The 15,573-nt window shown below is 44.0% G+C and overlaps 1 protein-coding gene across 3 annotated transcripts in view; it reads right to left on the bottom strand.

Moving 5' to 3' along the window:
• Window positions 1–15,573, bottom strand: part of GINM1 (glycosylated integral membrane protein 1) — a 220,889-nt gene that overhangs the window by 46,909 nt on the left and 158,407 nt on the right. For 2 of the 3 annotated variants that reach the window (XM_069235279.1, XM_069235277.1), the window contains 2 exons: window positions 4,500–4,633; window positions 611–774 (listed from right to left, as the gene is read on the bottom strand). In XM_069235279.1, the coding sequence (XP_069091380.1) occupies window positions 611–774; window positions 4,500–4,633 (298 nt within the window). The remainder of the gene's footprint in view (window positions 1–610; window positions 775–4,499; window positions 4,634–15,573) is intronic. The other variant, XM_069235278.1, reaches the window with a different exon arrangement.

The following is a 15,573-nucleotide window of genomic DNA, read 5'->3' as shown; positions in this document are numbered from 1 at the left end:
TAGAAGACGACCTTCTCTGTCTTTTAGTGTTTTAGTAGAAAAGGTCATACATACCTTGCAGTCTCTAGTTTTATGACTAGGATAGAGACAATATATGCAGTCCTTATGCTGCTCATCCACATGCAGTCTTTTCTTCATGCAGGTATCACAGGCTCTAAAAAGTCCTTTCCTAGGTGTCTCTGACATGGTAGCCAGGTTGACCCACTTTGAATAACTCCTGAAGACAAAAAGAATCCAAATCTCCTCAGAAAGGATTTCTGAGAGAAAAACTGAGCAGAGCTCAAGGGAGACTCCTTAGCACGATGTGCGGTGGAAAATCTGAGGCAAGACAGCTCCTCACAGGAGGGTTCTAGAGGGTGGTGTGAGCTGATTGGTTGTCTTTTAAGTTTGGTCCTTTTTTACAAAATGACTATGATATGTTTCTAAGTTAGAGGCCTAATGCATTTAGAGCTTTAATATGCAATTGGGCATAGTTTCTACTTTACACTGGGGACTCCCATCTCGACGACGGGGAATGATTGAAGCATGTGAATCTATGAAAGTTCCAATACTGGAGTAAATTCAGTTTACACATTCAGCACAGATTTGTTGAAAAGCGATAGATACTTACTTGTGTTCAAAGGATGGTATACAAAGTTGCAGAAGATGAAGGATAATGGAAGCTACTATGCTTCCTACTGCCACCACCTGCATAAACTTGAACATCACTGGCAGGACTGCAAGCCAGAAGACAGAGAGCTTATGTCTGAAATCATCCACCCACTTGCACAACACCTGAAGAAAAAATAACATATTAAAAGCTTAAGTCAAACTCATATAAATAGAAACATATTGCGTGCTTCACATAAATCACACTACTACTCACACAGAAGGAAATGTTTCTTACCTGTAATCCTGTTTCTTCTCCAGGACAATCCTCATTAAAATCGTAAGCTCTAAATAATATTTGCAAACTCTTTTTGTATACAAAAAGTGCATATACATACATTAAATGTGCATCCTAAAAATGTTACAAATGGGCAAATGTAATTTACATTTCATTTTTAGAAATATCTCCAAATATATTAAAATAGTCACTATTCAGTGCTTATGACTATTGATGAGGTACTCCTGGAGAAGAAACATCATTTACAATAGCAGTGCATAGATTTGACAGGCCTGTAAGGCTTTAAATAGTGTCTTCTAGAAGCACAATCATGTCTTTGGAACAACGCAAAAACCAAGCCAAAGAAGTCAGAGTGCACTGATTTTCGATGCCCCCAGGGGCCACCATAATTCAATACAAGTGACAGAGTACACAGTAAATGTGTCTTGAGAAGGGAGAAAGGACTGAGGACTGGATGTGAATCTATGAAAGACAACAACGCTGGAGAACTGTACTAAGAGATGACTAATTTCCAGCATTGACTGTTTTATAGTCATATGCTTAAACTAATTTAGGAAGCAGAAGAAATCATATACAAGTACGACAGCAGACAAGGATAAACAAGGTTCACTTTACTGGAAAAGATGATTACATACCTTTCCCCATTGCTGACTCTCACCATCTCTGCATCCAAGTAGTAGTGTCTGGTCTAACTGTGGCAGCTATTTCAGATAGCTACTTTACATGTCAGTTGTTCTGTAGAGAACTGCTGTTGGTGCTATACTGCATTTATCTGACAGAAAGGGAGAGACACTACTATCCATTTTACAATCCTCTGGTTGAAGGGGGTTGTGCTAAAAGTAGCAAACAGCTGGCAGATCATTGTGAATATGCACAGAATACAGTGCTCTTTCTGCTGTACCTTTGCAGAGAATGCAGCGCCCTTTCTGCTTCTCTGGAGGGGTCTCTTAAAAATGTCTTTCAGGATCATTAAGGTAAACAATGATTCGGAATAAACTTCAAACTGGTCCGCAAACTGGCTTTGTGGAATCTGAGAAAGAGGCCTTTGGTTGTAATGGTCTGCATCTCACTGACTTCTCAAAAAGGTTTTGTATTAGAAAAAAACAACCTTCCAAGAAACTTACTTTAATATGCATCAAACGGGTTATTTTTCAACTAGGCAGAACTGCATTCAGTAAAAGATGGATGGCTGCTCCCCCAAGGGGCAGGACCTTGTAGCCTGTTCGACTCCCAACTGGGTCACATGAAGGCGGTAATGTAATATTTGATGAGGTACACAGTGGGTGCAAGCCTTTTGCTGGACACCACATACAGAATCTCACTCATTTATCTTGATATGGTGTTATGTTGAGATTGCTCCACCAATGCTAGGACTTGCCTGCAGTGTGTTGAGACGTGTAAGTGAGTGAATTCACTGGGCAGGACTCCCAAAAGAAATGCAAAATTACATATGAAGACTTACACCTCTGCTTGAAAGAACTTTTTATACCATTTTGAAATGTCAACACAGTCCCAGTTGTACTCTTGGAGAGCTGGCCAAGCACAGGTTTTCAGCCCGCCACTGAGAATGCAATTAACTATTTGTACAAGTTGTTACTTAAGCAATGCGGAATTGTACAGAGTATATAATTCAGCATTCTGTAAAAGCAGTCCAATGGGTAAATTCATATTTTCTTTTTTTTTCTTCCCAAGGAAAACATTTTTCCCAAGGAGAAACGCCTTCGCCCTCCCTCGATGCCTATTGGTACCCTTCTGGTTAATACACTTCAGTTAGTGTGTCCTACCACAAAGCAACCGAGGGGCTATTACGATTCCAATATAGGGGCAACTCCTTGCCTATTCTCTCGCATCTGTGATCTGATCCGACTGTATAGGTTTATTTTCCTACCGCTTAAATACAGGGAGTGCAGAATTATTAGGCAAATGAGTATTTTGACCACATCATCCTCTTTATGCATGTTGTCTTACTCCAAGCTGTATAGGCTCGAAAGCCTACTACCAATTAAGCATATTAGGTGATGTGCATCTCTGTAATGAGAAGGGGTGTGGTCTAATGACATCAACACCCTATATCAGGTGTGCATAATTATTAGGCAACTTCCTTTCCTTTGGCAAAATGGGTCAAAAGAAGGACTTGACAGGCTCAGAAAAGTCAAAAATAGTGAGATATCTTGCAGAGGGATGCAGCACTCTTAAAATTGCAAAGCTTCTGAAGCGTGATCATCGAACAATCAAGCGTTTCATTCAAAATAGTCAACAGGGTCGCAAGAAGCGTGTGGAAAAACCAAGGCGCAAAATAACTGCCCATGAACTGAGAAAAGTCAAGCGTGCAGCTGCCACGATGCCACTTGCCACCAGTTTGGCCATATTTCAGAGCTGCAACATCACTGGAGTGCCCAAAAGCACAAGGTGTGCAATACTCTGAGACATGGCCAAGGTAAGAAAGGCTGAAAGACGACCACCACTGAACAAGACACACAAGCTGAAACGTCAAGACTGGGCCAAGAAATATCTCAAGACTGATTTTTCTAAGGTTTTATGGACTGATGAAATGAGAGTGAGTCTTGATGGGCCAGATGGATGGGCCCGATGCTGGATTGGTAAAGGGCAGAGAGCTCCAGTCCGACTCAGACGCCAGCAAGGTGGAGGTGGAGTACTGGTTTGGGCTGGTATCATCAAAGATGAGCTTGTGGGGCCTTTTCGGGTTGAGGATGGAGTCAAGCTCAACTCCCAGTCCTACTGCCAGTTCCTGGAAGACACCTTCTTCAAGCAGTGGTACAGGAAGAAGTCTGCATCCTTCAAGAAAAACATGGTTTTCATGCAGGACAATGCTCCATCACACGCGTCCAAGTACTCCACAGCGTGGCTGGCAAGAAAGGGTATAAAAGAAGGAAATCTAATGACATGGCCTCCTTGTTCACCTGATCTGAACCCCATTGAGAACCTGTGGTCCATCATCAAATGTGAGATTTACAAGGAGGGAAAACAGTACACCTCTCTGAACAGTGTCTGGGAGGCTGTGGTTGCTGCTGCACGCAATGTTGATGGTGAACAGATCAAAACACTGACAGAATCCATGGATGGCAGGCTTTTGAGTGTCCTTGCAAAGAAAGGTGGCTATATTGGTCACTGATTTGTTTTTGTTTTGTTTTTGAATGTCAGAAATGTATATTTGTGAATGTTGAGATGTTATATTGGTTTCACTGGTAATAATAAATAATTGAAATGGGTATATATATTTTTTTGTTAAGTTGCCTAATAATTATGCACAGTAATAGTCACCTGCACACACAGATATCCCCCTAACATAGCTAAAACTAAAAACAAACTAAAAACTACTTCCAAAAATATTCAGCTTTGATATTAATGAGTTTTTTGGGTTCATTGAGAACATGGTTGTTGTTCAATAATAAAATTAATCCTCAAAAATACAACTTGCCTAATAATTCTGCACTCCCTGTATGCATAGTGACAATGTCAGTTTGTGGGAAAACAACATGGGACATATTTTGGAACACTCCATGGTTTATGGACTGTTTTTAGTCTGACAAAAGATGGTTGCAGAAATCCAAATTCTGAAGTGTAAACACATAATGAACTACTATACACTTGCCTTGTAAGAATCTGGGGGCTCGGCTCTCAGAGGCGTTTCGGGTAATTCCCCAGGAGAAGGCTCTTCATCAACTGTAGTTTCCACTAACCTAGAAAGGTACTGGCTCGTAGTTTGCAGAGGCCCAAGGACATCTACTAAAAAGAGAAAAATGACAAACCAATTAATGTGCTTCTCACAGATTAATTTCATACAAAGTCCTTTCTTTACAAAATACATAGTATGTTCTTTTTGTAAGCATTCTGTAAATCAACCAATAACATCAAAGCTCCTAACTAAAATGCTTTCAGAATTGAAGTCATATCTCACCACATGAAACAATTCCGCTAACCGAAGCTGGTTCACGTTGTTGAGATCCAACAACAGCCAGCCTGGTGCCTTCATTCGGGCGTAAAAGGCAACACTCTGGAACCAATGTTATGGCATCCATTGTTCACTGATATTCTGGAAGAAATTAAGTTTCACCCAGTTTTATATGCTTAACACTTGTGGTGGAAAAAATAACCCATCTGACCCCCTCACTGGGTATGTGTGGCTTTTGATGACTAGCGGCGTGTCAGGTTGCTTTCTCAGTGGAATCCGAATATGTTTTTCTGTGGGAGGTTTAGACTCGGGGTGAGGAATTAGGTACTAACCTTTGGCAATGAAATTTATGATGGATAGCTCTCGTACAATGGTAGGTGGTGGCTCAGCTCCTGCTCAGCTCTGGTGCCTTCATGGATGTTACCGCACAAAGCTAACTATTGTGCCACCCTGGCACTCTGACACCAGTTCCCGTCCTTTTTTCCATGCCTTGCGAGGTGACAAGAAAAGTAACTGAACTGGAAGGAATGTAGTGCGTTCGGAACAATATTAAACATATAAAATTACTTCTTAGGGTAGGGAGATTATGCAGGTTGGTGAAGAATCTGCAGGTATAAAGAGTATACACCAAAAATGCCATTACTATAGATAAGTAATTTATTCTTCTGAAGGATACTCCTACCAGCATATTCCTAACCTCATACATACACAAAAGGTGTCCATTCCAGCAAGTCCAAGGCCGAGGCAATAGTGTCTGGCAAGTAGCAGAACCTTATCCCTCATTACAGCCTTATTATTTATCATTATTTTATTTATTTATTTTCCTTTATTTGAAAACTTTGCATCAGGAGAACAGGGCTGCCTTGTCTCCCAGGGACTAATATATCTACTTAGATTTGGCTGCCAAGACACTGCAAAAATCAAACACTGAGAAACTAAAAATCCAGGAAGATGCAAGTGGTGCATTCCTCCTCATTTTCCTTGTTTGGTAGGCCTTGGAAACCAAAGGAGTATGGAAAGAAGCAGCAATCTGCTTTAAGAACGGCAACAGGTTGGCTGTAATGAAATGCATGGTGATATATTGTCAACACCTGTAGCTCAAAAACCAAGTCAAACGTATGTGTGGGAGGAGATGTGGCCTACTAGCCAATACTACTGAATTTGGAACAGGGAAACCAAGATTGGCGGGGGGAGGGGATTGCGAGAGTGAGTATGGTTGTGCACGTGCACAACCATAAAGTAGAAGAGTCATGAACGGTTAATGGGCCAGAAACAAGAACTTATCAGAAAAAGGCACCACTGAGGCCAAAGAAACATCTCAAAGAAAGAATGTGAGGTTACAGATCACTAAGTAGACAAAAAGGAAACACCAGCAAACCTTGCTTGTTCAAAGACAATAAGAAGTGTACCAGGACTAGTAGCCTTGACTGGAGAACAACCATCTCTTTCTTGGTGCACTAAGCAAAACGCATTCTATACATCATATGCAGTACCAAAAGAGGCAACATGCTACAAAATACATGCAACAAAACTGACGGCCATCATTTTAGACACATTAATCCCGTTTTTCTCCAACTAGCCCCAATCATGAGACAGACAGGCATGAAGGTTTGAATCAAAAACATATCCCTCTCAAACTAGATGAGATCATTCAGGGCCAGCAATGGATATCAATCGGTGTCAGCAGCAGGAGCAGGAAAAGCCAGAGTTATGACCTGCAGCACCGATGGAGAGCTGGGCACTGGTGCCGGGCTCAACTTTTCCAGAGTAGGAGACGATATGAAGACAATGAACAGACTTACCTACTAGACCTGTCCCACGAACAGAAGCAAGGTCGAGAGGAAGAACAGCCTTCTGTTTGACACTTAAACTTGATGCACGAGGACTTCCCCTGGAACAAAGTCATCCTTCTGTAGCTGTCTTGATAGCAGGATAAAGAGATGCAACAGCTCAGTTGCTCGTTCTCTCCGAGTTTTTGATAGCCATTCTGTACATGAAGCCACGGTAAGCAATACTGGAGCAATGCACAGGGTTCATTAGAGTGACAGGAATGTAATTTCTGTGATCCTGACTTTTTGCCGGTCACATTTCCCCTGCAGGCACCTCAAAATAAATTTTGTCGCGAAATTCCAAAGGAGATTGGATGGCATGGAAAAAAACCAAACTGAGGTTCAAGCGCTGGAATGGCACAATATGCGGCTCTGTGAAGTTGCATTTAGGGGGGCACAAAAGTTGAGTGTTGGAAATGGCCCTTTTTGCAGAGTTACCCCCAAACATTATGCCTTCTTCCTCCTATTTTTTCAGATCTATTTTGACGGATTATTGTTTCTGCACACTTTACCACTGCAGATCAGTGTGCAAGTGCTCCCTGTGTAAATTGTATTGGTTTAACCATGTTTGGTATATTTGATTTACTAGTAAGTCCCTAATGAAGTGCACCAGGTGGGCCCGGGGCCTGTAAATCAAATGATACTAGTGGGCCTGCAGAACTGATTGTGCCACCCACATGAGTAGCCCTGTAAACATGTCTCAGACCTGCCACTGCAGTGTCTGTGTGTGCAGTTTTGCACTGCCAATTCGAACTAGCAAATGAACCCATTTGCCAGGTCCAAACCTTCCCTTTTACCACATGTAAGTCACCCCTAAAGCAGGCCCTAGTTAGCCCAATAGGCAGTGGACCATACATGTCCTACCTACCTAAGAGGTAGGACATGTACTGGTGTGTTTTACATGTCCTGATAGTGAAATACTGACAAATTTGGTTTTCACTATTGCAAGGCCTATCTCTCCTATAGGTTAACATGGGGACTGGCTTTAAATGTCTTTTAAGGAAGATAGAGATATGGAGCAGATAGAGATATGGAATTTGGGATCTGTGAACTCACAATTTAAGCATACATCTTTTGGTAGAGTTGGTTTTTAGATTGTCTGTTTGAAAATTCCACTTTTAGAAGGTGGGCTTCTTCTTGCTTAACCATTCTATGCCTCTGCGTGCCTCTGAATTCCACTTCTGGGTCAGACTGACAGTTTGGCTGTTTGTGAATTCCCTCTAGACAGTAACACAAAGGGAGCTGAGGTGTGTCCTGCATATCCCGATGAGTCTTCCTGGGCTAGAGTGGGAGGGATGAGCAGACACCTGCACCTGAAAGGGCTTGCCCTCACACAAGGCAGTCTCTGACCCCCTGGAGTATGTCATGAGCCAGGCCTGGGCAAGGCAGGTTCTTAAACAGCAATTTTTCTTTTAAGTTTGCCTACTTCAAAGGCAGAAATGAGTATAAGTAGTGGACCCAAAACCACAGACTTTTAGAACACTTCTGGGTCAAGAGGAACCTCTGACAAGAAGAAGAGCTGGAGGAGGAGTACTGCCCCTTTGCTGTGTACACTTTGCTGGGTTGGCCTGTAGTTGCTGCTTCTGCCTTAAAGAGGACAAAGACTGTACTTTGCTGTGTATCCCGCTTGCAAGGTTTCTCCAAGGGCTTGAAGTAAAGTTTGCCTCCTGTTAGAAGTCTCAGGGAAATCAAAGACTTTAGGTTCATCTTCCTGCAGCACTGGGAACTGTGTGTTTTGTGCTGCAACAGAAGAAAAACCAACACCATGCTGCCTTTACAGTGACCTGAAGACGACGCACTGACCCGTGCCCCACTTTGCAATGCAACCCTGGTCTCCCCGCCGCCGCCACCTGACGCCTTCACTGAGTCGCTGCTTGCACTGTGACCTATGGGCCCGCACTCTGCATCGCCTTGCTCACAACGCAGCCTTGGTATCCCCGACGACGACGCTCTTTGCTGATGCAGCTGCCTGCAACGTGGCCCTGAGGACACCGCTTGTGAGGTACACAAGGCACGGCCTCGCACCGCAGCCCTGGTCCACCAACACCAGAGCCATCGACTCCAGCATCGTCAACAGACACCCCTGCCTACACCACGACCTGTGAGTGCCGCCCAGAGCCTGCCCCGCATCGTACCGCCGCCTTGGGCCTACTTACGACAGCACTTCAGCAACAATGAAACCGTTGCCTGCACCGCTACCTGGAGACACCACACGTCGCTCACCTCGCTTCAAACAGCAGCCCAGGCCTCACCGACGCCTTAGCACAACATCACTGAGCCGCTGCCTGCACCATGACCTGTGGGCACTGCAAGTCACATGGTCCCGCTTTGCACAGCAGCCCCATCACCATCAATGCCACCACTCCCAACTTCATCAGCCCGCAATGTGTGTGACTTCAAGGGCCCAACAACCACTGCACCGACCTCAGGAACGGAAGCCTGCGACGCCACACTCTGGATCTCATCACGAGGATCACCACTCCCTACATTTCCAAAGTACTGTTTGCAGGTCTTCATGACACCACAGCTGGCCCGCGATGCAGCGGTCAGCCTGAACTGTTGGATTTGTTGTTCACTATGCCGTGATAGCCCCTGATAGAGCTATGGACTTCAAGGAACTGTATTTTAAAGTAATTCTTGCAAAATTCATATCTTTATTACTGTATGTTTGGATTTTTTCTTGTTTTGGTCTTGTTTTACATAGATACAGATTGGCTATTTTTCTAAAACTGGTGTGGTGTCCTTTTGTAGTGTTTTCACTGTATTAATGTGTGTTATGTGAAAATGCTTTACACATTGCTTCTGAGATAAGCCTGACTGCTCGTGCCAAGCTACCAGGGGGGTGAGCAGGGGTTATCTGAGCTGGGTATCTCCCTTGCCCTGACTAGAGTGAGGGTCCCTTCTTGGACAGGGTGTAAACTGACTGCCAACTAGAGGCCCCATTTCTAACTTTAAGATAATGCTGTGACATCACCTACTGATATAGGAGAGCTATTTCAACTTTTCCAGATCCAGTCTGCACGTGATGGAAATTCATGAGAGAGGAATATACAGATAGAAGTATCCATCAGGGTTTATGGTGACAGGCTAGCTTCCTAATTTTTTTTTAACCATTTCTGACTTTACAATCCTTTAAGTCCTCGGAGAATGTTATTTAGAAAGAAATGGACAAGCGACCATTTGACACTTTTGCGATGTCTGTTCTAATTTTACCTTTGTTCAGTACCTTATATATGAATGGAAAAAAAGTCTTACTAACAAAAGGTATTTCAAATTACTTGTTCTTGTATTTTGTGGAGGAACAAAGTTCACAGACAGCCACTCATAACCCTATCAGTGTTGTCATAGTTATTTGTAACCTTCAGGAAGACAAATATTTTCCCTCCGGTTATGCTAATTCTAAATGGTGTAGCAGGACAGTCCAATAGTTGTGTTATTTTGAGTCAAATGAATAGAAGCATTTTAATGCGATTTTTTACCTTGGTTTTGCCCATGTTTTTGCTTGGCACCCAGAACTGGGCTGGAAGATTTCCCATTGCTGCAACAGTTTCTTTTCTTAACAATTTGTGTATTTTGTATCCAAAACCCTTCCATCATGGCAGGCGGGAACTGAGTGAGGTCTGTCCCTTGCTAGTAAAACAAACTTCTCATCATGGAAGTTTACAAGCAAGGTCTTTGAGGACAGATGTAACTTTACAGTTTCATGGTACATATTTAACTACTGGCCTGGGGTAAATTAACGTTTGAGAGGAACACTGGAAAGCCTTCAGAAAAGTTAAAATGTGGACGTCAAAATCACAAATCTTGTGAAAACAATGAACTGGGTGTCTCCAGTAATAGACACTTTAGAGGAAAGTTTGGGAAATTCTGATGAGTCCACAATACTTCTAAATGTCTGAAGTCAGTGGGTTGATCTCTGACAGAGAAGGCAAAATTGAAATGAAAAAGTTACTTACTTTTGGTAACAGTCTTTCTAGTGGATACTCTATACAACCGAAGATCCTTCACCTTGTAAATATTCCTGATGTGTCAGAGACTGGATCATGAAACTTTAAAGCAATACTTCTGTGAGTCAGTAAGTGGCGTCCTGCGGCCCGCCTTGATGTTGTTCTGCTCTAAAAGTGATGAGCAGAGCCATTTACAAGTGGCACCCATGTGTCTGACATCAGTTGATTATCAGCAGATTGGCATGACCAGTGCGCAGATCTCCTGATTGGGACCTTTTCGGGTGAAGAAGAGTCAATTTCAAAGAATGGGGATGTGGGAGGGCCAGTGAAGAACTTTCAGTTAGGTATCCACCAGAAAGTGTGTTACCGAAGGTAAGTAAGCACAAGAATGCCTTTTCTGGTAGAGACTATCTAACCGCAGATTCTTCAGTTTGTGAATTTTCCGAGGTGCCAGACTGAATCCAGAATAGCAACTCAATTCCATACCAAAAAGTGGCATCTACGGCTCATGTCTTGTCCATCCCGCCCAAAATGACACGTCGGTTTATCCATATCTATGTCACCTCAGTTTCTTTCTGATCTCTGTTCGCACAGTCTGACGCGGCACCCAGAGAAATCAGAATATGCTAATGTGCAGATCCCTAGATAGAATCTTACCAGTGGACTACAAGAGTCCATTCCACAGAACAGGGAGGTGGGTAGATTGATGCAGGAAGCTGGCTTTTTACATAGTGGATCAAAATGAGGTACACTGTGTAAAAAATCCAAGCAAATCACAGAGGAATTAGAGGCACAAATGAAACCCCAAATGCTCTCTTTTGTGGTAGTGTGGGCAAGCAGTTAGGCTGATCAGAGAGTAGTTGGTGCCATCGTAACAGCCAGGCGTCCATCCACCAAAACTGGGTATGCAGGACACAGGGAGACATTTGTGGGTTGGAGTACCTCCCCTAATGTTTGGCCTTTATAGGCAAAGGTGTCTGACATTTTATTGTTCTATCTCTCCAGCCCGGCAAGGCTTTGCTGGGGTGATGGTTAATGCTCATCTTTCAGCTTTCTCAGCATTTCTGCGGTTGCCCGATTAACCATCCCTTTTTAATCTCCTGTGGTGATGACATTTTTTAAAGTTTTGATCCACATGTTCCCCTCAATTCTTATTGTGATGCTGCAGTGGGACCTTAATTTGGTCCTGAGATATTTGATGTGCCCTTCTTTTGATCCAGCTCACAGCTGTCCTCTGCTCATGCTAGCCGCTAGCTGCTCAAAGAACCATACGCATCTTTTTTCCCCAGAAAAACTGGTCTTTCGAACAAAGGTGTCTTTCTTGCCAAAGGTGGTCACGCCTTTCCACATAGGGCAGTGTATCACCTTGTCATCTTTCTACATTCCTCCAAAGAAGAGGAGCAGTTTCACCATCTTGGTCCTCAGAAAACCCTCAGCTTTCACATTAATCACACTAGAGAATATTGATTGGACCATCAACTTTTGTGAGACTCTCTGGAACCACAAAGAGGAGCAAAAAATGAACCAGCTCCCGATGGATTGTTTTAGGCATAAAGGTTTATATGGCCTAGCTAAGAAGCAGGGCACAGAGGGCTTATGCGCTCATTTCTCTAGAGAAAAGGCAGCTACCACTGCTACTTCAGGAGGAAGATCGAAAGCTATCAACTGTTGCCATTCAATTTCCATGCTTGGAGTTTTGGATTGTGCAACCTTGGTGCATGATCCAGCCTTGCTCCTGCAACAATCAGTCCTCCCAATGGGGATGTTGAATTGGAAGGCGTATGCTCATAACCAAAAGATTCAGGTAACATACTCTCTTCTCTGAGCCACTAGGATAGTTTGGGCCAAGTCTTTCATGATTTTTTTCAATACTCTGGGCAGGAGAGGTGGTGCCAGAAAGGCAAAAAGAGTTTTGAGCCCCAGCCCAGTCAGAAGGTGTCTCTAAGGGAGATCAAGCCAGGGTTCTTCTCGTTGCTGGAAGATGCCCTGTGTCACCTCAGAGTGTAACTGCCATTCATAACCCCTTAGGCAACATCGGCTGTCCACCTTGGCATTCAAAGATCCTGCCAGATACGGAGTAAGACAGTGGAATGTTGTGAGCATTCAGGCATTTTAAGAGAAACAGAGCATCCTGACACAGTCCTCATGACCCCATGCTGCCCTGCTGCAGAACCACATGGCGGTTGTCTGTAAGCTCCAGTACCCATTCTCCTATGATGGTCTGGAACAATGCCTTCAGTGCCAAGCGAACTGCCCCTAACTCCAACTAGTCAATGTGAAGACAGGTCTCCACCAGAGACCAGAGTCCTCTGATCTCCAACTCTTCCACATGACCTCCCCATCCCAGCCACTATACTTCCATCACAACTGTTCTTTCTGGGAGAGGCAGGTAGAGGGGTCTGCCACTGCTTCAACTGTGATTGAGCAGCCACCACTGCAGATCTTTTTTGCTTCTCCTCCAACACCTACCTGGATGGAATAAAAAAGGTTCCCTTAGTGCTGAGCCCACTGAGACTTCACATCCCATTGCTGAGCCTGTGTGGGCCACCTGGCACAGTTCACAAGCAGGATCCATGAGACCAAGAAGGCTCAGTGTCACTCTCATTGAGACTGATGATCAAGAGTTGAAAGACTGGGATCATAGCTTGAATGTCCTGGAATCACTGATGCAGAGGGAAGGCTTGGAAGAGCACTGTGTCCCAGATGGCCCTTATGAAGATGAGCCGCTGCAAAGGAGTCAAATGTGACTTCTGCAAGTTGATGGAAAAGCCCAACATGGTGTTATGCATTAATTGTGTTTGACCAATGACTTTGTGTTTCACCACTGCACATATTAGTTGTTCAATGTTCCTCAGTAGCACATTACATTTTGTATTCAGTTTAGCTTCCTATTGGCTTTAACCTGGCATTAGACATTACATTTTGTATTCAGTTTAGCTGCCTATTGGCTTTAACGTGGACTTTGACATTGCAGTTGAGACATTGCAGATGAGCTGTGTTTTTCCACATGATAGACCAATCTGTATTTTTCGTATTTTGAATTCTCACCAAGCCCTAGTGTGATAAGAGAGTGTGTTTACCTCTCTATCTAGCCTGGGAACGAGTGAGCTTGGAGACTAGGCCACTCTCCAGCTTGTTCTTTTCCGGCTGTGATTGGAGGAAAGGGCCTGTTAGCAGGCTTTTTACGGTGTCCCTGGGCAGCAGCAAGGTGGAATTTTCCAGGACTTCAGTCAGGAGCGGACATCAGCTGCCTCACCTCCTGTTTGGGTGGAAAATCTCTTTCTTGCAGTTGAACAGGAGTCATCAACTTGCAGCCATAAGAAAGATGAAGAGCAGTGCCCTACGGTGATTAATTTTTACTTTTATTCTTTGCTTTGAAGTTATGCTATAATATAATCACATGTATTTGCTGTGTACATTGCAATTGAGAAGTACTTTGATATATTTTGCTTTCATTGCTGTGACTACTTTCAAACGTAGGCTTCCAACCTACTAATCTCGTCTCTCAGGAACCTCGTGGTGAAGTAATAATAATAAATGTCTTCTTTAAACTAAAAAGTGCATTCCAGAGAAGTTTTGTCAGCTCGGTCATAAGATAAGGAAAGCAAAACACATGGTTAATCGGCCTGCAGTCATTTGGAGGTGAGCTCGTCTTCAGCAACCAGTCATAGATGAGCTGCAACCACCATCATCATCTTCGTGAACACCGAGGCACACTGGTAAAGCCAAAGGGGATCATAACAAACTGAAAGTGCTCTTAGCATACCTGAAACCACAGGTAACACCTGCAGGACAGGGATATGGAAACAGGTATCATGCTAATCCAACGATGCCATCCAGTCTCCTGGATCCAGAGTGGACTGAACTTGGGCCATGGTGAGCATTTTTAACTTGTCTTTCAGAAGGATGAATTTCAGATGTCAAAAATCTAGGATGAGACAGAGGTTCTTTCCTCTTTCTGCACCAGGATATAAAAGGAGTAACAGTCAGTCCCAATCTCTGATGGCAGCATCCTCGCTAAGGCTCCTTTTGTCAGGAGTGCTTGGATTTCTCCTCAGATTATGGACAAGTGGTTCTTTAAAAGGTCTCGTGGAGAGGGTGGCTTTCGGGGGGGGGGGATTTGTAACAAGAAGGGGAGAGGGTAACTGTGTTCAAATATTTGGAGAAGGCATTGGCCTGAGGTGATGCTCCTCCACCTGGAAAGGTGTTGAGACTTCCCAACAGGCGCTTGTGTGCTGCCAAGAGTGACCTCAGTAGTTTTGTGGCATCTGTACAGGGTGAGGGCGTTTAGGTAGATCGCGGCCCCTGAGGGCCTATATACTGGAAGCTTCTAGCTCTGCCGTGAAAAGACTGGGATGATTGTAGTTTTTGAGGCAGGTTCGGTCGGTGCCCCTGTTGACATCCGGTCCTAAAATCTTGAAATGGCAAAACTGTTGGTGAACTGCTGCAGAGGTAGAACAAGCCCAAAAGAGCGTGCAGTGACTTTACTGACTAGAAGCATTCACGGGTAAAGTCCTCCTTGTTTCTGAAGAAGTGTTCTACTGAAGGGCATGTCCATAAGTGACTACTGGACATCACGCGAGAATCCGATGGATCAGATCCAGGCATGGCACACAAGCACCACACTGGTCCGGCCAGCTCTATTCAGGCATTCAGCTGTATTTAGGCCCGACCTGATGGAGTATCTTGCCTTGTCTCAGCCATTGTGGATGAGAGGTTGGAGGTTTGGGCATACATCGCTTCAGATTGAGGGCAAGATGTGCCATAATGGGTTGGTACATCTTCCCAGGAGGCAGCTTTTTTTTTTGCCCCTCACAAGCTCCAACAGACTCGTAGGTTCATGCCGGGAACGTCCCACTAGGTCATAAGGTGGGGTGGATTGCCAGCCTTGCCAGTCGGAGCAGCTAATCATTGGACCTAAAACACCACAAGCACATAAAAACTTTAGGAAGTCCCCAAACAGTTTCTCACTCCTCTTTTATCTACTTCCCTGAAGAA

This window comes from Pleurodeles waltl, chromosome 5 (genome assembly GCF_031143425.1).
Source record: "Pleurodeles waltl isolate 20211129_DDA chromosome 5, aPleWal1.hap1.20221129, whole genome shotgun sequence".
In the NCBI taxonomy this organism is placed as follows: Eukaryota; Metazoa; Chordata; class Amphibia; order Caudata; family Salamandridae; genus Pleurodeles; species Pleurodeles waltl.
Note: the sequence above shows the minus strand (reverse complement) of the source record. Positions and strands in the feature narration are given on the sequence as shown.